We start from the raw sequence: 27,728 nt of genomic DNA, 5'->3' as shown, positions 1-27,728 counted from the left end.
ACAAAGTCTGGCTAAAAATAGCCTGAAACCTAAAAACTGATTGGTGAATGAAAACATAAAACTTTGTTTTTGCCTATACATGCCTTTTAATGTCTACTTATGTTTTTGAATAACATAGTCCTGGCCTCCTCTACAATGGACATAGAATAAAATATGAATGAAATAATAATGTAAAAAAAATTTCTCCATTTGTCCTCTTATGCTCCAACCAATGTAATGACAAAGACAAATTAAATTAAATTAAATTAATTCACAAACTTGTTTTCTGGTTCTCAGGAGGCTATGCATTATGTAGAATACACGCTACGCCACAGTGCAGTGGGTAATGACAGTATACAATTGACACATGAAATAATACACTGAACCATTCGATTCTGACATTGTGTATGAATTAGTATAAATATGGATATGATTCAGTTTCAAGCGATGTTGTGAGATTCAACCACCAACAGAGTTTGTCACAAACACTGTGGAAGTTATTTCCAGTCATATTCAGACACTCTTGATGTTTGAACAGAAGATGGGGCTATGCTGCAACCTATTGGACATTACTGAGCTCAGTTTTGTGTAATGACACAACTCGTCCACCAGGGGCAGGCGGAAGCTGAACTCAAAGAGGAAACGGAAACAAACAGAAAATACAGCGATTTTTCACCATTTCTAGTCGGGCTAGGTACAAGAGTTCAGCCTAATCAACGATTAAAGAGCAATTAGAGTGGATTCTGAGTTCTTTGAAACGAGAGAGCGATTGTTGGTCCTCACAGTTGTTTTCACGAGTGAGTATGTGACACTACAGCTGTTCTCCGTCTGCCAGCGTCAGTGTTTTTATCCTCGTTAACATCAGCAAAGGCCATAAGGCCTCGGTGCTCTGCTGTACATTACCACTATTCGCTGTTGTTTATGGCAGCGAGTTCATGGATTTTATGCTTCTAGACATGTTGACAAAAAAAGCTGACAGAAGAAACTCAGTCTCGTGTTGTTTATAAAAGTTATTTGACGAGATTTTTAAACAAGAGCCTTTGGAACTGTACAATGTTTATTTGTTTATTATGATTTACACTGAATAGAAATACTTGAACCGCTTTAATATAATATTTAGACTGAAATGTTGTTTTATGTTGCGTTGCTCTCTCTCTCTATATAATGTTAAACAATGTCACTCATTTCCGTTTTAGGTCAATATTTATTTTCTCTGATTGTTGTTAATATTATATGTTTCTGTTGAATGATGGTAAGTCTTTGTTTCAAGATTCAAGTAACGTTAGCGTTAGACAATAAAACGACGTTGTCAAATGCTGCCTGTTGAATTGCAGTAACGTTACTCTGTAAGATACAAAATATGATTAAAATGTACGATAATACAGTTGCGTGCTTTAAATAACATCCAAAGCATTTCCGGTGTCATTTACGCAATTTTCTCCGCTAGAAATCCGATATCGTTAGTACATTATAGCTATACCTTGACTCATGCCTGCGAAATTATTGGTAGTTAATAAAAATCTACTAATATTCTGTGGACGTTCTAAACTCTATGACGTGATCGAGCCGTGGGTTCGCGAACGCTGCGAAATTCTGACCGTTTATTGGTCGAGCAACAGACAGAGCGAAGCCAATTGGGTGTTGACGACCCTTCTCGGGCTTTGATTGGCTGACGCCGTTTCGACGCGCTAATCTGATTGGACGGTCCGCTCTAGCAGCGGCGCGTAATTGGACGCTTGAGACGTCAAGCAGACGGGTTTCCTTCCTCTATGGGGAGCGTTTGCTTTTTAATGCCAGTTGTTTCGCGGGGCGCGGCCCATTGAACAATCTAGAACACTAGATCAACACTATCGAGCCCTCTCGGATTTTCTGAAAGACTGAAAGTGTTTTGTTCGCAGGTTTCTCGCCGTGGTCTTTATGTGAGGATCGCGACGGGAGGAGAGAGAGAGAGGCAGGTGGAGATCATTGTGTCTTCTTGGATCTGTGCTCATCATTGCTGTTGAGTTCTCATTGTCTGGTCCTCTGGTCCACAACAGGGATAAAACCTGCACCAGGAGGCATCTTCCACTGCTTTGAACCTAACCACACAGGTGTCCATCAGGCTGAATCATGGAGGCCATTGCCAAGTATGATTTCAAAGCAACTGCAGATGATGAGCTGAGTTTTAAACGTGGGGACGTATTGAAGGTAAGTCATGATTATTTTAATGTGTGTTAATATAGACCCACGTGAGCACGTAACGTTAGTTGAGGCTTTTTATCTTGATCAGAAGTCTGTAAGTGCCTTGTAGTCTCATTACTAATTAACTACTGTAACAGTACTTACAGGCTATATTGCATCTGGACCAATTGCTTTGTTAGTTATTGATTAGTTTTATTGTTTGCCCTTCTGTTCATATGACAGGAAAATGATTTGCTGTTTTGTGAAGTCGGATGAATGATTATGGTTTTGTGAATAAGGAAGTACTTGAAAAGTGTGTGTATAAATATATATGTATATTTGGCCATGGTTATTTATATGTATTTTTAAAGATATTTTTGACTTAAGTGACTTTTGTCTAAAGGGGATTTTCCATAAAAGAGTTTATTTGGATCAGTATTTGAAATGAAGCCTTTTAGAGCATTTTTAAATCACAAACAAAAAGCAGTTTGTTAATTTCAAGTACTAGTTCCTGTTTATTTCAAGATATTTCTCACTTCTAATAGGTTTCCCCCCAAAATTAATATTGCGTATTTATGCACTCGCCTTCATGTTGTTCCGAACTTGTAGGATTTTTTTCCTCTGGAAAACACTGAAACATTTGTCAAAATATCATCTTTTGTTTTCTGCACAAGAACGAAAGCAGAAGAAATATGTTTTTTGAAATGACGAGAGCAAGTAAATCATGACACATTTTTCTTATTGTGTTTTGAAATGTGTCTGGAAGATTACATTAGCACACACACTGACATCCTTTCTTAATTATTGCTGATCGCTGGTCACATTAATTCAGCTTTGTCTTTAAAAACTGCTGAACCCTGTCAACAAACGGTGAGAAATGTCATCGTTTAGGACTTTATAGCGTTCAGCATTTAAGATTGAAAAAAGCATTTGTAGGTATGAGTGCAGAAATCATGAACAAAAAGCCATTCGTTGATTTTCAATGTCCAAGTTCCTGTTCAAGATCTTTTTGTCTTTGTTTCCTCACTTCTAATATCTGTTTTGTGATATCACTGCAGTTTCTTCCGTCCAACCAGCAGCTTCTCAGTATGAGCATTTACGCAAGCACATACTTTCTCTTTCCTCTTGCGTCTGAATGCTAATCTCAAGCACAGCATCTGTTAATCTGACCAGACATCGCTGTCCAGTTTATGTAAAGCTGCGATCTTTCCTTCTCTCCCTGAGGAGAGTTCAAGCCGGCCCTCTTTGAGCTGGATTGCAACACATCAGCTGCGCGGAGGAAAGGTCTTGCACTCAAGTGCTCGGAGATTTAAATGCAATCATTCTGATCTCTCAGGTTGAATTTGAGGTCATCTTTCATGCATCATGCATGCATAAGCCTGTCATAAGCACGTCGACAGCATCATTCCTTTGATTTGATTAGCGGCCGAGATTATCATCAGGTCTTTGTCTTTGCAATGGGACGGGAGAGGCTCTAAATGAACCACGTCCTGAAGTAGGATTATGGTGTTCCTTTGGTCCTCTATGGGATTTTTTTCCCTCGACTTCAGATTATAGTGTTGGATAATGCATGCAGGACAGAAGTGTAGTTATGAATAATGCAACATGTGTTTTACATAGCATATAGCACGCATGTATTAAGATGCCTGAGTGGCAGTGGGCTCAGGAAACTCAGAAATCTTAATTTGAAGTAATGACAAATTCTAGTTCCCCATTGACAGATATCTGTTCCCGCTCTTAGCATAAACTATTTTTTTCAGTGTTTTAGAAAACAAGACTTCATATCTTCAGTTTCCATCTCAAGTTAATGTATTTTGATTTAAGGAAAGAAAAAACAAAGAAAAATGTAATGCTATGACTTAATGAATAAGATGTTCTGCTCTGATTTTTGACCAGCTTAGACCTTAATTTGTGGAAGGGCGAATCCAGACTTTTAGACCCTTAGAAACCCTGAAGAAAGAGTTTGGAATGACACGAGGGCGTGAGTTCAGATTTTGGGGTGAATTCTTCCTTAAATGTTTTGAAATGCATCAGGAAGAACGCACACTAATATAAACCCTGCTGATCATTGACCACAATGAACTTTATCTTTAAAAACGCTGTTTGCTCAGGAGTTCTGGATCTCTCTGACATGTTTTATTAGTGTGTTTATGAGCTAGTTCACACGAACCCAACAACTATTACAGTTTGGTGTTTATTGGATCATTGTGCAGTAAACATCAAGTTACTTTATCGTTACAAACTTCATGAGTGTAGGACACCCACTTCCTAGTCTTCTTTTTCAGTCCAAAAGAGGACTTCTGTCCAAAGAGGAGCTTGTCGAGATGTTTAGTGCTGTGCGCTCTGATTTTTATGAGGAAGTGATTCTTGAAAGCATGCAAAAAAAGGACCATAAGTCAAATATCCAGAAGCGAGAAGCTATCTTTAATATCCTCTGTCAGCATTATATTTTAAACTGTATTTTCATTCTGCGATGAGACTCGAGTGGTGTGGTGTTTGCCCATGCAGAAGTCACCACCACAGTTCAGCAGTGTTCTTGATGCTTTTCTGTAGCTAAGGTCCTCTGAGTGGGTTTTAAGTACATCTGCTATGTAGGCTTTTGTGTGGTGATGTCTGTGTTTATGCAAAAGTGACTTCTGTACCTGATGATTGCTGTTCATCTTTCTCTTTAAGAACTTCTCTATCTTTGAGCTTATCTCATGTAAAACATATGAAATCTAGCATAATATCCACATGTCTGGGAACGGCGGTGATGTAGAAAAGCCGCAGGTTATCTGTTGGTCTGTACAGCTGGACTGACTCTTATCTCTGTGCCCTAATTTCTTTCAAACTGAGGTTTCAGTGGCGAACGAACGAGCTCAAGTGGTCTTGCATTGGTCTCTGTTACATTGCAATAGCTAAAAGAGTTTCTCAATGTGTAGTTGTTTTTAATCAAGAAAATATAATAATATAGTCAAATTTTTAAGTAAAAAAAAAAAAAGAGAGATAAAAAATATTTATTGGGTTTATGTTCAGTTTGGAATGTTTTTTCCTGTTTTAACCCCGTGATGGACTTACAGAGAGGCAGGGGATGCAGTGAAATAATGCACCAGAGTGGATTTAAACACTGAATTTGAATCCGTTAGTCAGAAGGAGTAAGTGCATGTATTCAGACGCATTACGATCATGCTTTTAACAATGCTTTAAGACGCCAAAGATATCAGTGTGGTCCTCTCTGGCTTCTAAGGAGCTTAGATTGTGACTGTGATCTCACGCATTAACACTGAAGTATTTTTGGTTGTAAATCAAGGGCTTTTGGGGGGTTTCGCCTGCTGGCACAATAAGAGGAACAGCCCGGTTTTTCTTTTTAATGTACTTCTTATTAGTAAGGTAAGTGTTGTATCCTCTCATTTTCACTTTCCTCTACTTGTTTTGCTTTTTATAGCTGATTGGATGGCAGAATGATTTTCTTAAATGGACAACAGTGGCTGTTCTTATAATATATTGCAGATTAAACATTGATTGGCTGAAGGCTGTCGCTGAAAGGCCAAGCGTTTGTGAATTGACCTTTTCATTCACTCTTAATTTCCTCCGTGGAGGCTGATTGAGCAGGACTGCTCGGTTTATTGGCTGTCTCATGTTTGATGAGATAGAGAGGGAGTCCAAATGTTTGCCCGGGGGGTCGTTGTCCCGCTGACACACATGGGCCGAAGAGTTTGCACTGCTGTTGAAAGACGCCCAGTGGCTATCTGCAAGTCTTCCTGGGATAGAAGCGCTCTTAAATGAGTCATTATGCTCCAGACTCTTTATTCTAGAAATAACCAGGAACATTTGCTCCAAAAGGAATAGAGAAGGAAGAGATTTTATTGCCGTAATCTCGAGTGATTCAAAATGCGATACAGCAGAGATAAAGGTTGCACTGAGAAGTTAACCCTAAGTGTTAAAGTTCAGCACGGAACTTGTCCTGCAACTTTGTGTTGCAAACATGAACGATACTTAAAATCGTGTGTTGAAAACTGTTTTTATGAATTGAAATAAACCTAAAATAAAATATAAATAGCAGATTACAAACAAACGTTAGAAATGTTGCCTTGGAAATTAAAGAAAATTAAATACATTTGTTGAATAACTAAAATTACTTCCGCAAAAAAAAAAAAAAATTGTATGTAGTAAAGTAAAAAGTGTATACATTACGTGTATATAATACATTGCTACAATAAATTTTAATATTGTTATCAATATATTCCTAATGCATGCTGTGCTTTTGTTATCGAATGGCTTTCTAATGAATTTTCCTGTTGGGCCAAAAAGCTGAAATAAAGTGCTGATTAAAGACTGATTCTGTGTTTTATTGTTCGTAATTGGAGTCTGTCGGTCTGATTGGTAACACTATCACTTGTTCTCTAATCAGGGGTTAAACTGCTTTAAATGAGTCGGATGTCAAAAGTCAGTCACAGGTTTACTAATGAGTTGTTGCGGATGTTGTCTGTTAACCTGGCAGAGACACTTTTGGGGGTGTCATTTCATTCCTCCACATAGTTTCGGTTTCTCCCTCGTGAATAAAGAAACGTTTCAGCAGCTGCCATTCAGCGTCCCCTGCGTTTGACCCCTGATGACCTCTCGAAGCTGCCTCATGCTTTATGAACAGTGCGCTAATGTCTGTCATTTGCTCTTGACATAGTTTGGTTTATCTGTCGGGGACATTTGCCTCTAGCTGTGGAAATGAGCTAAAGTAATCATTGAATTGATGATAAAGTACCGTTTGCTGATGCCGCAATAGACTGACATCAATACCCTACACTTGCTTTCAAGTGGTGTTTCTTGCTTTCCTGCTTCATCCGTCTCTCTCTCTCTTTCCTCCCAGACTGTGACACACGCTCTGATCTTTTCCTTGAGATGAGTCAGTAGAGACCGACATGATTTAACAGGCCCATGCTCCATTGCCCTCGGCCTCTAGTCAAGCTGAATTTAGCATGTCCGCTATTATAGTCTCAGTTCATCTGCTCTTGTCTGCTCTGCTATGAAGTTAAGAGTATAAATGGGGTACAAGCACACACACATCTAAAAAAACTCTCACTGGCCTCGATTTGCTCTGAGAAAACAACCAGAAGTCGGCCTTTCGCATTGCAGTAACCTTTTCACTAGCCTGACTATGTCAGACTTCGTTCTTCCACTCAATTTCAGTTAGCTTCTGTACTGAGTCTGAGATGGCGAACTATCTCCCAGTTTTCCTCTGGCTCCAAAATAGCTGGCCGATCAACGAACAGTGGGCAGGCTGAGAGCCATGACGTAGACGCTAAGCGCCAAATTTAGGATTGTAGTTTAGGTTAGGGAAATCGAAAACGGACACGGAGACACGGGATGCTATTCGCTCTGTTGTGGAGAATATTCCCGGTTATTTGTCAACTGAAGCCCGAACAAGAAGAGTGTTTGTTTCACATTTTGGTTGTGGCCCTACTCCCGAGTCCCGACAGGTTTTGTGAAAAATTACATTTATCAACTCTTACAGATTGTTAGTGAGAAACTGGGAAGGCAAAAGTCAAGCAAGGGGATAATTGTGAACTGCCATGTTCACTCCGGTATTTCGCTCGATCGTTTTGTTTTCGCAGCATTCCTGTGTTTACAGTGGAAGTTCAAGGCGGCTGAGCCGGTGAATAATACATGTCATAACCAAACGTTATGTGATTGGCTTACTGGTAACCAATGATTATAAACTTCAGACAAGTACCCCCCACGAGAAAGAAAACGCTCATCAATTATGCCCTTCTAGACTCTGACTCTCGTTGTCTACAAAGTAAAGCGAAGTAGCAGAGTTTGGTATTACCAGGTTACCTTTTCATAGTACCAGAACTAAATGTGGAGCTACCCACTTTTGGGTGTTTTTGCACCGCTGGTTTGTTTTAGTGAAAAGTTTTTTGTTTTTTTTTCGTTAGAGTAAATGTTCTTCAAAATAAGGAGACAAATGGTACTTTTAAGAACCGTTCAGTAAAAGGTTCATTGGGGAGCCAAAATTGGTTTTTATATTGCATTACTGTGAAAACCCTCGTTTAAATACTTTATTTTTAAAATCCCTCTGCAGTCACCAATTTTATCCTTTAAAACTCCTCTTTGATTATCACAATGACACATTTAAATGTTTGGTTCCTGTCGGGAGAAAATAAACTGCTGCATGCCTTAAAATGGCTTGAATATAACCCTACACCCTTACATCATTTAGTATACACGGTTTATGAACATGCAAACTAGTCGCCGCCCCCACCCAGTCACACCAACTCAAGACTTCCTGCTCCACTTTCACTAGTTTAACTTTAGTAAACGCTTCACAGGGGCAAATTACATTATTGTATTAATTCAGCTGTATATATTTAAACCATATACTGATTCTGAAGAAGAGAGAATTATATAGGGTTGTATACAATTTTATGTACATCAGAACGACACTAGACAGACATGTAAACCATGTTTAAAACTTAATTGTTTTTTACGACAGGGGGGTCTTTAAGAGTGTTGATTTGCATGAAATAAAGTATCAAAAAATGACACCGTTCCTGCATTTGGTTAATGCAGGAACATCAGCTATCAACCTACTGGGCTAAAGCTCATCATCAACATGGCAGCAGGCTTGTGGTTTCTTCCACCTGTTCTGGCATTTTCTGCAGTGTCCTAGATCTGGGGGTGGGGGCTGTTACCTCTTCAACCCAGCAGCATCCTGAACACATCATTCCTGTACAGAGCAGCTCGCATTGCAGGCGGCTTGAATGGGTTTGTTGGGCGTTCGAAATATGAAGTGAAACACGTTTTGATATTTAATTAGAATTTGATTTCTTTTTTTGCTCAGGAATGCTCTTTGAAGTCTTTGTAATGAAGTAGGGGTGGGCGATATGGAAAAAATATAATATCACGGTTCCTTTTAAAAATATCACGATTCAGTTTTTATCACGATTCTTTGTCATGTTGGTTTTACCATTTTGCAAGTTATCTGAGCATTACAGCCAAACTAATTTTTCTAAATATCTTCTTTTGTGTTCAGCACAAGAAAGAAATTAATACAGGTTTGGGACAATGTGAGTAAATAATGACTAATTAAATTTTGGGGTGATCTATCCATTTAATGACAGTTGCATGTTTAATAGGCCTACTGTCTCTTTAAGACCTGCACACATCTAATATACAGGCACGTATACGTTTTTCTCTCAACTGTTTACTTTCATTTTAGACATAACCAACTGAGTCTATATGTAAAACTTTTGACAGGCTTTAGCTCGCGTGCTTCATCTGTATGCGGAGCTCAGAAAAAACACAGGTCAGAGCAGCGAGCGAATGAAACATTTAAAAGCACATGCAAATAATGAGAGAGTAACTCTACCACTGAGTTAACACTGCTGTGAAGGCATGTGGTGTTGTACAGTATATGACGTCCCAGAACTACAGCTGATAGAATGAGCGCTGTAGCACGATACGACGATATTTCTTCAAAAATAGATTGTGGAGACATTTTTATTGTCCATGATCAAAAATCGTCATCTCGCACACCCATATAATGAAGTCAGAAGCACAAATTTGTAACAGCCTAAGTAAACAAGATTTTATATATATATATGTGTGTGTGTGTGTCTATATATATATATATATATATATATATATATATATATATATATATATATATATATATATATATATATATATATATATATATATATAAATAACAGTGGCATTCATTATAAGCTAATTTTTATAAACACCAAGCCTAAACAAATTTATTCAAAGTGATACTGATATTTCCGGCTTGTTGCAAATGAGATATAAAAAACTCATTGATGTATTGCATGCTTGATATTAATTATATTATATAAGTTGCTTTTGCAATACAAGTCGCAGTTCATTTCAGATGATTAAAAAACTACTTATTTGGAAAAAAAATGTATAATAATATTAAGGTAACACTTCTCGCTATTATTTGCTTATCATGAATATAACTAGCATATTGAGTATTTACTTATGAAGTACTCCTTAATGCCTTATTCTGTATGACCATATTCTACATCCCTCAATCCTACCCCCATATCTACACTTAAATATTAATGATCAGCAAAGATGATAATTATTTAATTGTTAGAATTTGGACCCCTAAAGTGTGACCAGTAATCGCATTATACATTAATAATAAACATCATTGGCGTGTAACAATTCACTTATTTCAGTGCAGTTCTGACAACAATGCATATGCATCAATTCTGAAACCTGGATATTTGAATTGTAGATAGTTTTAGTCACCATTGGATTCAAAATGCTAAAAATCGAATAAATTGCAATTCATTAAAGTGTCAATCAAAGATTTTAAATATATATAAACATTAATTCCAGTCAATTTTGTAAATGTTAATAAAAGACAGGTTTCTACTGTGCACTTGGGGCTGGTCAGGTTATATTTCTGAGGATAGGTTTGTGTAAACTCTTAGGCTGATTGCTCGCTCTACAGTTTTCTCTTGATTTTATCTGTGATCAATAGAGGGGCTCTTCAGAACTGATGGAGAGGCTTTGGCCTTGTGACCTGCTCTGATTTAAAAGTCCTTTCCTCAGCTGTCTTTGAGCAGAGCTGGATGTGATGGGGAGCTGTTGGAAGCGTCTTGTTGCTTTACGTTATACTTGAGTCAGGACTGGCTGCTCGCAAACCACTTTTATGTTTGTTGGACGGATTTCATGCCACTAAGCTTTTCTGCTCATTTAGGTAATGCATTTTGGCAGTGTCAATTAAAAAACCTAATTCAGCAAATGAAACTACAGTTTTTTTCTTCCCTGCAGTGAGTAGAAATACACCTTTTAAATATACATTTAAACTACACTAGGTCGTAGTTAGGTAATGTTGACATTCCTCTTGGCCCAAATGAACCACATCCTTTAGGTTTGGGTTGCTCTGTGAGCTGGGGTCCTGAGACTGAACGCTCTCACGCTACAGGTGCACGTATCTAAAAAATCCCCCTGAAGTAAGTCTGACACGCGGCCGTCAGTTCCTCCACTTCAGCTACTAATACTGAAGGCTGCTTATTACTGATCAGCCTCTTAGAAAGAAACTGTCATCACTTGTATCTGGAACGTGGTCGGATTTTCCTCACTTCCCCTAAAACTGTCTTAAAATGGAATAAAGGGAAATGGAAAATGCCTTTTTGGGCTTAATGGAGGTTCTCTATCTTTTGCGCTGAAAGCCAAGCTTGCTTTTAAACTATTCATTACCTATTGTGAAGAGCAGGAGCGAAAGAGAAGGATGTTAAGTAGTGGAGTGGCTTTGGATTGAGGCTAGTTCTCTAAAGGTCCTAATGTTTAAAATAACACTGAGGTTAAGGACAGGAAAGAGGCGGGACGATGTAATGTTAATGTGTTCGTGTATAAGAGCGTTATGGAAGATGTGGTTATTGAAAAGAGCCGTCCGTTCATTAAGAATTTTGGATACTGTGATTACATTAATGCATTTTTAATAACACAAGCAGTTTCGCCAAATAAATATTTTAAACTTAATCACATGAATAATTGTATCACGTTTAAACATTATATTTTTACATTATTTTAAATACTAATTATGAAACTGTGATAGCAAAGCCATAGCAACTTTTACATTTCCATCAGCTATAAAATTAGAAACATGAATGCAAACAATTTCTGTTTTGACCAAAGTAATTTTAGCATTTTAAGATGTATTTATAGGGGTTTTGCACTGGAAACGTACATATTCTGTAAAACAGGTGGCTATTTTCCCCCTTTGGCATTAATCGCTTCAAAGCTGGAAAGTGTAAAGCCTTTGACTCTTCTGCATTGAACCAGCAGAGTTTTCAAAGCATGACTTTCAGATTTCTAGACCAATTTTTGTAATCCCAAAGCTGAAAATGAACCTTAAGCTGACTGTCAGTTTAAGAGAAACTTCTTATCGGCTCTTGGTTTTGTCAATAAGCTTTGTGTGACGCATGCGTTTGGTGAGTTGACTTCCGTGCAACAGTCTTCTCGACCCATCTGGTTACAGACCACATTTCAGTGGCTTTTTAATGAAGATCATCAAGACTGCATGGGGCTCTCCTCTCTGAAGCAGACGTGCAGTGATAACTGTGGCACAGCTTACCTAAATGTCTTATGACTGTGCAAGTTATGATGCACTATCAATGTCTTTGGCAGTGCTGTGATAAATTTGGTAGCAGTTTTTGTGTGCCACTAGCCAAATAAACCGCCCTGCTGGTGCTTTGATTAAATTGTCCAGCTCTTTAAACTCCCATTTGTTTGTTTTAAAATATCAACCTCAGTTTTTTCCCCTCTCTTTCTTAGCTCATTTTTTAATATTCATGTGTCTTTATAAGGAGTGTGTTGTAGGTCTCTTCACTCCCTCTTTTCCACAGCTTCTTCAGATCTAAGGTGTGAAGTGGCTGTCATAATCAGATGTCATGGTGTTATCAGAATGATTTCTCGGACTTTCCCAAAAATGGACTCTCATGGAAATAGTCAGCACAAGGCTCTTGTGGTTTTGAATCACACTGCCAGCAGAAAGGAGGAGGAACTCGTCTGGATCAGACGCACATCAGCTGAGCTCTGTTCTGATCAACTGTGCACATGTTGTCATTACATTCAGCGCTTTTGAACTTTTATTGAGATTCACTCATACACCCAGTGAATGACTTTCTGTATGGTGTTCTCTATTGGACGGTCGGTGACACACTCTCTGTCCTCCTCGCCATCTTTCGGTTTATCGCTTCCTGACCCAGGCATTCTGGGAAAGAAGAACATCAGCCTAAAGGGTGACTGAGCGTGAGCAACGCCGCCCTGGTGACATCAGCATGTGAGCTTGCAGACTTTGTTCTCACTTCCTGTTGGGTACAGCTTCCACCCCCAGCAACTTCCTGTCCCCGGCTCCACAGAGCTGCAGTGGAGTGCATGCGGCACACGCTTCACTCTCTAATCACTGTTCAGACATGTCCCGTCCTGCTTCAGACTCGGGACAAGTTGTTTTTTCTTTCTGATATCCTCCAGGTATTATTGGGGTTTCACGAGTTGTGCGTTCATGGAATTTCTTGCCATTTGTATTCAAAGGCTAGATTATTAAATATGCGGTGTAAGCATATAATTAGATTCTTTTGGTACAAGCACTTGGCTATTAGCTCAAATTGATGTAGAATTGTAAATATATTTATTTTTGATTGTACCCAGCTGAATAGTGCTATGGAAATGAATCCTTTTTTTATGTATTAAGCACAGTTCATAACTGCTCATTTAATTTGCTGTCATTAGTTTATATGATTCATATTTCAACCATCACACTTTCTCTAGTGTCTAGTCATATTGGTTGAGTGCTAGTGTGCATATTTATATTATACTCTTTGAATTCTGCGTTTATATGCATGCATGCTTTAGTATTTTCACAGTGGACATAATCTGTCTCTGATGTTAAAGTCGTTGAGCAGCCTTTCTCTCTTTAATCTTTTCTATGTGAAGCATAGTAAAAGCTCTTGTGTGACGCATGAGTCTATGAGCTCTGCATTAGCAAAAGCCGCTCTCATGCATTCTGCATGAATGTTTGCTGAAATGGTGCATGCACTCAATTACCTTGCTGTGTTTCAAATGAAGCTCTAACCCGACTCGTGAAGAGAGTGAGTTCTAGGTGGCGTCACAGATGAAGGATGTTTCCAGGAGCACAGCAGTGTATCTTTAGGGACTGAGTCATCATGGCCAGACGTCCCTAGTAAGCAGTTAAGGTGACTCAAAGACGGCTCATTAAGCAACTCGTCGGCTCTTTGTGTCAAGAAACCACAGCCAGTCTCAACTAACAAATTTCACTTTTTAAAAAAGTTTTTTTTTTTACATTTTCATTTTTACATTTCATACTTTGATTTTAGTCTGTTAAACTTTGTTTTAGTCTATTTGACTTTCAAATATAAATTATTTTAAACTTGACTTATGTAGTTTTGTTATTGTCTGTGTTTTCTCTAGTATTTTATCAGTTTTAAATAAAATAGATTTAAGTGATTAAAAATGAAAGTAAATGTATAAAAGTAGAAGTTAAAATACAGTTTATTCCAGGCTAAATAATCAGCTATACACACACACACACACACACATTCATGTATTAGATTACTTTTAAATAGTATTAAATTAATTTGCTAAACTTTAAGTTAGCATTAGATGACAGCAAAGGTATAATCAAATTGCAAAAACAGGAAAGAGCATTTAAATATATAGTATTGATAATTCACAAATATTAGCCAATAACCTATATATTGTGAATCTCTAGAAAAATCTCTTTAATTAGGGGGAGCACACAAGCCCTTATCATAGAGACTTGTAGGGCTAGACTTTCTTTCTGAAAAGACTTTCAGACTTCATTAATTCCCTGAAATCTGAAGAAATGGATTCTCGGTGCACGAGTGCAAGTGAGCTGTAATTAATCATCAATCACAAGTCTCCCAGCGGGACAGCTGCGAATCGGGATGAAAACGATTACTGCTGATCGACTCGTGCAGCAGCCTCTGATCGCTGAGCTCTGTAGTGAGTGGAAATGCTAAATGCCATTTTAAAAGTCGAGACGGACTCGTCATCATCTTCATTTAGAGTTTCCATTTTAGCATTTCCCTGGAAATGTTTTCTCCAGGGTCAGCACAAACAGCATCGCAACTTCCCAAACAAACCCAAGTGTAACAATGCCATTTACCCATAATCAGAGCCTGTGATTGCTGTGATTTGCAGTCGCGACATGACCTTGGGTAGTTCAGCGCAGTGACTTGATGTGCAGAACTGAACACCAGAAGCAGCCCAGATCAGATACTCGGCTGGATGTGGTTAGTTTTTGTTTGGAAGGGTGACTGTGTTCAGATTGCGTCCCAGGATCAGGCCTGAGGTACTGGGTTGAGACAGATGACCTCGTATGGCCAAATGTATTCATTTTTTTATTAAGTCTGTCTTTGATCCGTTCCCTTCCTCAGCGCTCTTTCACTGGCTGTGATGTTAAAATGTCATGCTGAGTCTTTGAGCGAGTGTTTAACAGCCTGACAGCGGCATAAGCAGAGGCTGACTCTATACTGGTGTCTTTGTGAAAGCGGACGCTGGGATGAAAAGAAAGCTTGTTGTAGCGCACATCAGCGTCTGTGGTGGTGCAGCGTGCCCTGACCCTTTGTGAAGTCGTGGATGGCAGTGTTGATAACCGCACATGGCTCACATAACAAAGCTAATTTCCTGCTTTCATTTCACCATTTTCTGAATCTTCATTTTAATTTGCCTCAGCAAGCGCCACTTTTATTATTGTAATTCACAAATGACCTCAAACGCCATACACAGCGTTTCCTTTAGATTGGCAGGTTTAAGCGCCAATAAATACTTTTTTTTTTTTTTTTTTTAGTTTACTAGATTTAGATTATTTATTTATTTATTTATTTATTTAATTTATTTATTTAATTATTAGTTTCTATAAATTGATGTTTTACTTTTTATATTTAGGACAATGTGTTTTTCATAAGAAGTTGGCATAGTATTTAGCCGTTTAATGTTCCTGAATTGATCGCTTTTTGGGGGGATGGTCCTCACACCACATTAATCCACACATTGAGATAATCTACTGCCTTCATGCCTCGCAGTCCTGTCAGCATTGCATTGCTGCTTCTCCTGTCTGTGAGTCTGTGAAAACTTCAGCCTTTACCCTGATGACGTCAAATTGACCGCAAATGCGTAATTTCCAGCAGTGCTCTTATTCCAAACCATTGCCTCATTGAAACTGATTCAAGTAGAGGTGGTTGCGGTGCATTGTGGGTATCCTGATGTGTCTTCTCATCTCAGACTGTGAAGCAACGGCCGTGGTTGGAGCAGAAGGCCACGACAGCTGTGGATGAGATTATCTCTGCCACACAAAACGAAAGCACCATTACTGTTGCGCCATAGTCTGATTAAAAGCGGGGCTGAGCGCTGACAATGGATAGAGATTGTGTTTGTAAATGAGACCGAAAGTGTAGGCCGTCACAAGAACGCTTGTGTGCACTGATAAAACTGCCAGCAAAACAAATCGTTCTCTTTCTCTCTGATGAGATGCTTCATGTTCAGCTGTGTGTATTAGGTGAAAAAATATTACGGGTATTGAGAGTGACCGAGTTTTTTCAGTTAGATAGATCTGAAATAAGTGACTTCATAAGGGGAGGAGTTAAAAGAGCCAATCACATTCGTTTACCCTTGCATGCTCATTATCTCGACTAAAATACTGGGCTAAAAAAGCACAAACACCATTTTTGTCAGATTATTTTTCCGAATTTGAAATATGCTAAATGCAGTGATCTTAACCTAGTTGTTGCAGTGTACATAATTTCAAAATATAAAAATATATATTTTTTTTAATGATTTATAAGCTATACATTGGTTGGCCACTTGTATTACATTGATTGCTTTTAACAAGTAAATGAGCAAAGTTTCTTTTTATTTTCTTACTACACTTTTTTTAGTTCGACTTTTCATTGTATTTTTCGGTAACTTGGTTTGTACTGGGCAGTAAGTTACTGTAACTACTTCTTTACAGTATATTACCGCAAGTTCGTTTTACAGTATGATGGCTTTACTGTATTTTAGTTTTACAGTATAATAACATTTAAGTAATTTTACTTTATTTACTGTGAATTTATCTAAAAAAAGAATTATAGCAAGACCAAAAACGTCAACTGTTATGATGGACAGATATTATTTAAATATGTCAGTTGTCACATATTTGTAAAGAAAATAATTACTGGCAATTATGAACAAGTAAACGAGCCGGAGTGGCTGTGCAGCGCAGCAGAAATAGAAAAGACATGCTTATCAACTAAAGACATCAAGAAATGGCATGACTGACGCTTGACATCTCCACTGATTATAATTGGCACGATCTAATTCTGATCTGTCACAATGTAGGCGTAGTGTTATTTCTGTGTGTGAAAAGTGCAAATAATGATAAGCTCCCAGCATTGCTGTTTGAAAAACACAGGCATTTTGTTGAATGTCTTTGTTTGGTAGTGACATTCAGAACTTGATTGGGGGATAAACTGCTTACTTTTGCATTTCCCATAAAAAAAAGTGCACCATATGCAATATTGTCTGCAGATATTTGCAGTATCGTCAGTGAAAATTATAAACTTTTGTGTATTTAATGATCATAGCAAAGACTTTGAGTAACTTTTTAGTGTATAAATATCTGTTTTCAACGTCCACTTTGTAACATTGTTGCTATTCTCTCCAAACGTCTTCTGGAAGGGGGCTTTGAGGTTTTGTAACAAGTGCCATTTAGTTACACTCTGTCTGAGGATAGTCTGCCTTTATGTTGACAGAAAATGGCAAACAAAAGAGATCTCATGCTTTTGCATAGAAATGTTGAAGCTTAATGGCAGTTATGCAAGAACACTTATGTAGTTCCCATGATGCACTTTTTAGGCTACTTTCATTTCCTCTCTGCGATCATTCTCTCAGACGAGCGACTGAGGCCACTTCAATGAAGCGTGTTGGCTTGATGCTCGTTCACTCATAATCTTCCATATTGTTCCATTTGCAGCTGCTCCAGAAACTTAAGATCGATGTCTCTGTTCTTGCTCTTATATTAAATGAAGCTTTGCAGTGTTACAGTACAACCATTTGGCCCTTAGACCTTTACACAGTCTTTCTTGATCTTGTGAACTTCTGCTCTTGGTCTTCTTGTTTCCTGGCCACTTGTCTAAGAGGAAAAACTGAATTTGCAAAAGTTTAATAATGCACCTATCCATTTAGATTTCTTCACTCGAGTCTTTCCTGTAAATATATCATTTTCATTTTAAATGAAAGTTTTAAATCAAACCACTTTATATGCACGCCAGTTTTGGCTTATGATTAGATTTTCACCCTTTGTTGCTTTTTGTCTTTTTTTTTTTTTTTTTGTCTGAGGGCTTAATTATGTATTATTTATTTATGCATTAGAGTAAGTAGGCTATTGAGAATTACGGGAGGGATTTTTGTTGTTTAATTGTTATTACAATAGTGAAAATCAGAACTTAATTAAGTTTGATATCATTTTAAAAGAATTACTATAGGTTGTAGTAATGAAAGGCTTCATTGAAGTCATGCGTGAGAAACATGTTTGTTGTGCGTGTGGTTGGGTCAGTGATCTGATCCTAACTTGATGCAGGCAGTTAGCGAGATTGTGCTCATTCTCTCTAAATAAATAATTGATGGCCATCTGTAGCTTTCACTCCAGATTGAAGCCGCTGAGTGGATGGTGTCAATCTCGTCCTTGTCTTTTGGGTTTAGCTGAGAGCTGTTAGCGCCCGGTTATGTTTTAAGTATGCATCAGGGAGAGGAGTGCACAATCAATTCTCTCTGTATTTCTCTTTGTGGGTTTGTTGCTGCACTGAAAGTGTCCCGTGAACCGCCCAACACTTCTTGTTTTCTCATCTTTTGCATGTGCACCCACTTAATTCCAGCTATGAACACGCCAACTTGTATGCATGAGTCAAAAAAAACGACAAACATTGTTTGCAAAAATAGTACAAAGTTTCCTGTTTTTTTTTTTTTTTATGTTAGTAGTATTGCAGAAAATAATCAGAGATTGCATTAGTCAAAAATAACTTGTATTTTACATCTTAAAATGTGATTTGAAATTATCTGACAGTGTTTAAACATTCGTTCAGTAAAAAGCTTGCGTGTATGAAAACTGCCATATTTCTCACAGGTATAATTCGGCCTTCAGTGAGACTGTTATACTAGTTGGATGGTAGATAGTATTTCTCAGACATTCTTCACAAGCAAAAATATCAAGTAAAAGTGAACCACAAAGGTGCTAACCAGATGCTTAAACCTCATATGGAAACCACTGCCAAAAAAACTGCGTTTTCTGTGATCATGTGTTGCCATATAGAGTGAAAATGGGCATCAGGTTGGACATTTAATGGGGGTTTCCAGATGTTTGTAACCCATTTTTGGTCAACTGTCCATCCCTTGTCACCAGACTGTCTCGTTCTGTCCATTTCCTTTGGTTGTCTACCCATCAATCTTTGCAGCGGAAGGATGTTGCATGCTCTGTTTCCTCCAAACCGCAGTTTTGAGTCTGTTTTCTGGCAGACATATGGTCCTCCACCTTCCCTCCCACATTTGACTGCTATTGAAAAAAGGATGTTGGCCAATGCAGAGAATATGAATGCAGGCACCTTGATTGAAAGCTGATCGATCGTGACAGTCTCAACATAATGTAAGGCTTAGGGATGCAGCTATATATCAGGACCTTACCAATTATCAGCTAAGATTATAATATTTTATACTGATTTCATATAATTTAAATTGTATTAAAATATATATTTATTATTAATATGGAGTATTACAATACGTAATCATTAATATCAGCTGCCAGAAGTAACTGTAGCAGAATTGACTAAAACATTCAGTGTAATTGTATTTTTGTGGCCACAGAAAATAACTTTCGTACAGTATTAATGAATTGGAGCATGTAACAAGATCTGATTGTAAAAGGGACAAATCAGCATCTTTCCATGTTGGATGTCTGTCAGCCAATATTTCAGTTTTTAGATATTTTCTTTTATCTACATCTAACTTTAAGGGATACTGTCTGATTACAGTAAAAAATGTATATACATATATATTTGTTTATGCTCATAAAGGGTTAAATATTTACTGTTATCCAACATTATCCCTTGAAACATTATCCCATGGTTTTATTGGTATTACTATTAATCTATTTTTTAGTCTGAAATCGTAAAAATCAAGAATCGATCAAACTTTCTAAAAAAAAAAAAAAAAGGATTTCGTGTTTCTTTTTTGTTGTTGTTGTTTTTTTTTTTTTGCCATATCGGCCGGCCCTACCAACATTTTTGGGAGCATTTTTGCATTTCGAGGACTTGTTTTTCTTGGTGTCAACTGTCAAAGACATTGTTTATAGACATTAACAAAAACTATTCATTTTCAAATTGTGATGTTTAAATGAAGAGCCGCAGTACAAGTCAAAGATGAAACCGTTTTTCATGTGATTTGCATGAGTTTCTGATCTGTGGAAACAGTAAAAGCATCAGTCTACATAAATATTTAGCGTCCAATCAGATTTCAACACCTCACCCCAGTCCATTTTCACATGTATGGATGCTAAAATTAGATAAGATGACCAGAATGCAGGTGGTTTGCACTGGGTGTTAGCATGACTACTCTTGCATTACACTTTCACACAGATGTTTGAACTCTTCAATGCTTGTCTGATGTTTCACTTTTTTGATTCAAATGACTTGTGTGCTTGTGATAATTAGTCATGTTTAATCGATCTTCTCTCTTATTGGCAGGTATTAAATGAAGAGTGTGATCAGAACTGGTATAAAGCAGAACTAAATGGCAAAGACGGTTTCATTCCTAAAAACTACATCGAGATGAAGGCGCATCCGTAAGTATGCTAAGATACTTTCATCCACCACAACCTGACTTCTGTTTACTCCTCTTGCTATAAAACACAAGATCATTTACAGCTTTAAAGATGAAGTGTGTGTCATTTCTGTCACCAAAGCAAATGACACACAGTTCCTCTTTTTCCACCTTGAGAAATATTGCTTGTTTGTTTTTACTCAGAATCACTTTTCTTTATAATTGTCTGCAAAGTGACTTGGCTGAATCATGTGTGACTTTGCACAAGGTTCATTTCCTTATCAGGCTTACAGAGACTTGAATAAACTCCATCTAACACCTCTCTGACATGACGTCTCTTCCCTGATGAAGGAGAAGCTCCTGTGGTGTGCTTTCCTTCATTGCACACATCGGTAGTCTTTACAACTCTACGGCTTAACTAGAATCATGTTTCGTTATAAAACAAGGGACTGAGCGTCTCAAGTATCGCTCAAGAATTCAAACTGGCTTCAGAAAGCAAAATGAAAGTCAAAGTGAAGAGACTGCGTTCTTATTTATGTATCAGAATAGCTTAAAATAACACCCAGACCAGCAAATCAGTGCTTTGAACTGATTCCTGGAAATGAATGGAACTTCCAATTAAAAACCAATTAAAATGACTGCAGTATTTGAACTATATGGTTGATGATGCCTTTGCAAATGTACTTTCTCCTCTGTCTGCTTTGAGGCTGTCTTGTGAGCTCTGATCTGAACATTTTAATCATTACTTCTGGTTTCAGGTCACAGATTATCATTCTCAATCTCTTCTTTTTTTTTTATCAGTTAACTTCCTGATCATTTCCGTGGGAACGCTTTGTTGCCCTTTCAATACAAGACCGCTTGTTTGTATGTGTAGATGGTTTGGTTTGTTCCTCCCGCTCTCTTCCTCATTGGTCTCAATGCGAGTGAGATTCATTATTGTCTTGAACAGTAAGCAAAGGCGGAAGGACGAATGAATGTATAATTGACTTATATTGATTTGAGAAATATTGAGAGAACTGAAACCCATGTAATGACACGCAGTGAAGCTCGGGAAAACACGATCCACCATTCAAAGTCCCTTTTCTGAAATCTAAATAAATGTTGCTTAAATGCACTATGCATGATTTTTGTAATGAAATAGCCAAAAACCACTTGTGATAGTTTGATATGTTTAATGTAGTTTTGTTCTTACATTATCCCAAAGTTGCCAAGGGTTTGTAAATCCAGAGAAATTCCATTTTTAAATTGTCGCCCATCAATGGCGTAATATCTGCACTGTGGCAATTAGGGATATGCCGGTATAAAATGTTAATTGCTAATGCCTTTATCACGGTAAACGGTATTATCACGGTATTGAAATTTAGTTTAAAAAAGTGCTCAAAATATAGAATAATATAATAGGTTAAATAACTTTTTTCTAATAACAAAAATAACTGAACATTTAAATAAAATACAATTTTAACAAAACATTTTTTAAAATAAAAATATATAAAGTTAAAAGTTTTGCACAGATTAAAGTGCAAAAGAACTCTAAAGAGCCATAGGTATCACTTTACAATTTCATTAGTTAACCATTAAAATTCACAATAGCTACATTTGCTACAGAAGTTATTAATCTTTGTAAAAAAATACAAGTCATAGTTCATGTTAGCTTATTAAATAATACAGCTGCAACTTTACATTGTAACAACGTGTTAATAAATATTGGAATACCTAAGATTAATGAATGTTCAGAAGAATTTGTCATTGGAAGTTTGTTAACCAATGAATTAACTAATGTTAAAAATGAAGCCCTGATGTAAAGTATGATATAAAAAATCTAAACATTTTCAAACTATATCTATGGCACGTTGTAGTCCAGATTAAAATAACCTATTAAGTCTTAATACTTAAGTATTTGGTACTGTGATGAACATCATAGCAAATACACAAATTTAAATATATTTCAGAAAGTAGTCCAGCTGGTTTATTTAAAGGGTTAGTTCGCCCAATTTGCAAAATTATGTCATTCATAACTTACCCTCATGTTGTTCCAAACCCGTGGGACCTCCTGTGACGACTGGGTGAAGGAGGAGTAGGAAGCAAAGTGCGAGGTAATAATGTTTAATGAGAATAATGAAACAATACAACACTGGAAAACAAATAACGCTGGGAGGAATGCACAGTCCAAGATGGTGGTGAGGATTGATGAATCCGGAAGGCGGAGGTGAGTTGGCAGCAGGAGAGGGTGACACAGGAACTGCGGGGAAGCGAGCCGAATGTAAGTTGTGTTGCTTGATGGTGGTCACGAAGAGTGGAAGGGGTTCTGGGGAAGACACGGACATCCAACGCAGAAACACACAAGAAAGCAAGGCACGGGTTACAAACAGGAAACAACGCTCCCACGAACACAAGACGCTAGACAAGCCATTATATAGGGATGAGTAATGAGTGACAGCTGTGACAAAAGAGTAAACATCATCAAAGTAGTCCATGTGACATCAGAGGGTCAGTTAGAATTTTTTGAAGCATCGAAAATACATTTTGGTCCAAAAATAGCAAAAACTACGACTTTATTCAGCATTGTCTTCTCTTCCGTGTCTGTTGTGAGAGAGAGTTCAAAACAAAGCAGTTTGTGATATCTGTTTCGCGAATGAATCATTCGATGTAACCAGATCTTTTTGAACCAGTTCACCAAATCGAACTGAATCATTTTAAACTGTTCGCGTCTCCAATACACATTAATCCACAAATGACTTAAGCTGTTAACTTTTTTTATGTGGCTAACACTCCCTCTGAGTTCAAACAAACCAATATCCCGGAGTAATTCATTTACTCAAACAGTACACTGACTGAACCGCTGTGAAGAGAGAACTGAAGATGAACATTAAGAGATTAATCAATCAAACAGCGTATCGACAGCTTTTCTGAGCATAAAGGTAGTTTTTTTGAGAGTGCTTAAACTCGCGCCAGACTGAAGTCAGTCTGTTGCTTTCTCTGTATAACTGACAGAGTTTCAGTTTTTTACTTGAATAATCACTTGTAGATGCAAATATCTGAAGGCCGCATTCCTTTTTGATATAGTTTGATTATTTACAATAATAAGTAATGTTTTCTATAAGGGAGAGTTAATGATATTTGTTTTTCCCGTGGTGTGCTTCAGGGAGGCTAATTAAATATTGATCATTTGAATCACTGGATCTGATAGTCATCAGCATGTTTTCACTCGCTTTGTTTGACAGCCCAGAAAACACAGTGGCTTTTCACCATCAAACAACAGGTAACACGATTGGGCAGGTTTATGGGACGAGCAGGCGGATGCCTCTCATCACGTGTTCAAGCATATTGTTGAGCGGGATGCGGCGTGCAGACAGCGGTCGAGTGGAATTTGCCCTCAAGTGTTTTAATGCCACTTCCTGGTCACATGCTCTTTGTGTTTGTGTGTCTGTGGCTTGTGCAGTCCACATCAAAGCGGACAGGACAGATAAGACAGGTACAGCGCAGACAGCCTGTGGTTTTATTCCTGGCTCTCTAGGAGCAAACATTCATTATAATTTAGCATCTAAAGTATGGGGTAAAAGTATCTGCTTTTCATTGTTTAAACTACACGTCCATTACTTCAATTTCATTTAATAAGGACATATATTGTTGGATGGCTTTTAAAATGTCTTGCAGCTAGCTTTCTTCTCGAAGAAAGAAGACATTAGGTGCGTTTACATGGACCCTTCTAATCTGACCGTAATAGGACTAGAAGCACAACCAGAATAAAAATGTCACATGTAAACACGTCAATCGGATTGAATTGGCTCGATCCGACTAAGATTGTGATTGGATTGTAACGGGTGGATAATCCCTTTTGTGATCCGAGTGAGAGGACATGTAAACACTTGATCGGATTGAAAACTGAAACTGGAAATTACTGCGCATGCGCAGTGACGTACAAATATCATAATGACGTATGATGCGCGAATAAAGTGTCATAAATAAGTGTCCTGTTATTAATCTCCCCTTTCACTCATCGTATGTGAAGTGGAACAGGACCACGTCCCACCAGTCCTCGTTTAAGACTTCATCAACAGACAACTAGTTTTGAGTGCGGGAAGAGGCAAAACAGTTCATACGCTGGTCGCCGCCTAATTAGGACCCGAAGTAGATAAATATAACATGTTTTTAAAACAGCAGCCGGAAGCTCTGTATATTCGTGCAGTGTGCTGTGCGCATGTCAAAAGAGTAAATCCGATCAGGAGTTTGTGACATGTAAACGCGCACATCAACCCGATCACTTTATTCAGCGTTCATGTAAACACTACGTTCGGATTCGTCAATCAGAATTAATTCATTTCGATGGAAGCAAAAAGTGTCCATGTAAACGCACATCCTACTGCCAGACGTTTTTATGTCATGAAGCACTCTGTGCTGATCGTCCCAACTTCTGTGTTTTCCTGATCTTCTAAACATAGCTGTTCTTCCGAGCTGATTTTTCTCTGCGCTGCCCCTTTATCTTTTTATTGTTTGCACTCATCTTTGCCAGTGTTAATTGCTCTCTTGGCTTTCCATCAGACAGAAAACTGGCTTCTCAGTTTCCTAAGTTGCTACTCTCAGCACCTCCATGTAAATCAGAGAGAATCATCTTCTTGGCATCTCTTCTGTTTGCCGTGTCTTAGCTGTGATGTTGGTGTGTGTTCACAGGTGGTTCTTCGGGAGAATCCCCAGGGCCCGAGCGGAGGAGATCCTAAACAAACAGAGGCACGACGGAGCCTTCCTCATTAGAGAGAGCGAGAGCGCGCCTGGAGACTTCTCCCTGTCCGTCAAGTACGTCAACACACCTCAAATCCACCTCTACTTATTCCCAGAATCATTTGTGTGTGCACTGCAGGCTTCATTAAGTCAGAGTCCTGGCCCGCCTGAGATTCATTCACATTTAGGTTCTACCTGTATTTCACCAATGAACAACTGTATTAAAGCTTAAAATAGTCATGCAGGTTATTGGTGTTGTGTTGATAGTCTTTTTTGTTGTTGTTGTTGTTGTTGTTGAAGGTTTGGCAATGATGTACAGCACTTTAAAGTGTTGCGTGATGGGGCTGGGAAGTACTTCCTGTGGGTGGTGAAGTTTAACTCTCTCAACGAGCTGGTGGACTATCACCGCACCACTTCAGTTTCCCGAAACCAACAGATCTTTCTACGAGACATCGAGCAGGTGACTCAGGTCTGTATGCTGGCTTTATTCCATGAAGTTTATGTGAATCACCATTAGTACTTCTGTAATAAGAAACAGGATATTCGGCCTAAGGGACATCCAGAGAAAAGGAAAGTAGATTCACGGGAAGAGCAAGATACTGCGTTCTGATTAAAGATTAGTTATTGTTTTCTTTGGAATAGCCTGCACTAGAATAGCTGTGTGCAATAACAACGAAAAAAAAAAAAAACATGCTGTAGACACTAAATGCTTTTTTAAATCAGTAAATTAATGCATTTTTAATCAAATGTGCACATAAGAGACTTCTTTTAGAAATGTGGTGTTATTTACACGTGTCTTTTGTTTAACAGCAACATCCAACGTACGTGCAGGCCCTGTTCGACTTCGACCCTCAGGAGGACGGCGAGCTCGGCTTCAGACGCGGAGACTTCATTCAGGTCCTGGACAACTCTGACCCCAACTGGTGGAAGGGCGCCTGTCACAGCCAGACGGGCATGTTCCCACGCAACTACGTCACGCCTGTCAATCGGAACATGTAAAGGAAAGAAAACAAGTGATTAGTGAATCAATTATAATTAACGGCCCCCTCACATTCACATACAATCAGACTACCCTACATGTCCCCGTCAACACCCTTAAAGTCCGTTGAAAATTAAAGCGGCGCAGAGGAATGGAAACCGTGACTCAAAACAAGGAGAAAACAAAAAAAGACGTAGCAGGAGAGGCTGGAGGTTTCCTCCTCTTCCGTGGTGCCCGGGCGAAACTATTATTCCTGAGAATCGTGATGTCTTCATGAACGCTTACAGTCCAGACTGAGCTGGTAGAGTCTTAGCTTAGTAAACCACACACCCATTAAAACAACAGTGATTCTGTCCGTAGATTCATCCTGCTGCTTCTGGCTTCTTTTCTAGCAGTTAGAATAGATTTTGTTCATTTTGTTTGTTTGTTTTTTTGGGCTGCATGTTTAAATCTCTTTACAGTAGTAAATCCTGACGCTGTTTTTAAAAAGGAAAAAAAAACATTCAAAAAAAAATATATAAGAGTAAGAAATTGCGAACGCATTGTACATCTGGGCTGTGGAGAAGAAAAAAGAAAAGTCGCCTATAAAGAGAATCCATTTTTTTAAGAATATATATATTATATATTTGTATGTGTCTGTCTGTTTTACCTTTCAACTATTTTTTTTTTTTTTTTTCAGTTGTACATTAATTTTTTGGTGAGGCTGGATGAAAACGGAGTAGATCTGAGACATGCTAATTTTATGAGCATCTCAGGCATAACGCCATAGTATTTAACGCATCATGTATTCCTTTTGACATCATTCTTTGTTTGAGAACCAATAGGTGAGCGGCTCCTTGGCGACAGCAATGCATCGCCGGGGAGCTTCCAATCATGCAGGAGTTGATCTAATGTGAAAAACCAGATGGCTAGCCACCATATTACGCCCCATGTATTTATTGCAGCCACTTTTTCTTTGTCTTGGGATGTGAATGTAGCCAACATCACTCTGTAGGGACGTGAGATCGGAGAGCTGAACCACAGTTTCCTGATTTCAGAGACGCGTCTGTGTAATGATGTCCATGTCGAAAAACTGTCCATGAAACGATTTCAAATCACGAGATCTGGGATTGAAAAACTGGTGGGTGCCAGTGAGAAGTAAGAAAGCAGAGAGTTTCTGTGTATTCGGAGTCGTCACATCGACTAATTTGATGCGTTCGGTTTGTTTTCTCGGACCTCTTTTGTCTTTTCAGTGTTGTATGTTTTAGCTCTTCTGGCTCCTGGTGTATTATTGACTGACCCGCTCCTCCTCCTCTGTGCTTTTCTGTGATGTTTTCCTGTTCTCTCTGGATTAGTGCCTTTTTCTCTGGTGTGACCGTGTCTCAGGCTGGCTGCTTTAGCCTGAGCATTGGGCTGTGTGTGAAATCGTGAACACACCTGCACACAGTCACTCCTATTTAAATGTCTCGCCTTTTTCTTAACCTTTTTTTTGTTTTTTTTGTTTTTGTTGCCTTTTTCCTTGTTTCTTTTGAATAAATAAAAAGAAAACACGTCTGTGTCAGATAATTTA

The 27,728-nt window shown here is 38.2% G+C and overlaps 1 protein-coding gene across 5 annotated transcripts; it reads left to right on the top strand.

The window, feature by feature from the left end:
- The first annotated feature begins 622 nt into the window (after positions 1-622).
- On the top strand, positions 623-27,728 carry LOC113047808 (growth factor receptor-bound protein 2-like). Of its 5 annotated transcripts, none has more exons than XM_026209114.1 (7): positions 623-776; positions 1,878-1,930; positions 2,016-2,166; positions 20,409-20,506; positions 25,153-25,275; positions 25,501-25,669; positions 26,011-27,728. In XM_026209114.1, exons 3-7 carry the CDS (start codon positions 2,089-2,091, stop codon positions 26,197-26,199), a joined length of 657 nt encoding a protein of 218 aa, XP_026064899.1. In that variant the 5' UTR covers positions 623-776; positions 1,878-1,930; positions 2,016-2,088; the 3' UTR covers positions 26,200-27,728. The 5 variants fall into 5 exon arrangements, with proteins under 5 accessions (XP_026064899.1, XP_026064925.1, XP_026064906.1 ...); XM_026209140.1 differs by having other exon boundaries at positions 1,878-1,934; XM_026209121.1 differs by having other exon boundaries at positions 1,878-2,166.

This window comes from Carassius auratus, chromosome 3 (genome assembly GCF_003368295.1).
Source record: "Carassius auratus strain Wakin chromosome 3, ASM336829v1, whole genome shotgun sequence".
In the NCBI taxonomy this organism is placed as follows: domain Eukaryota; kingdom Metazoa; phylum Chordata; class Actinopteri; order Cypriniformes; family Cyprinidae; genus Carassius; species Carassius auratus.
Note: the sequence above shows the minus strand (reverse complement) of the source record. Positions and strands in the feature narration are given on the sequence as shown.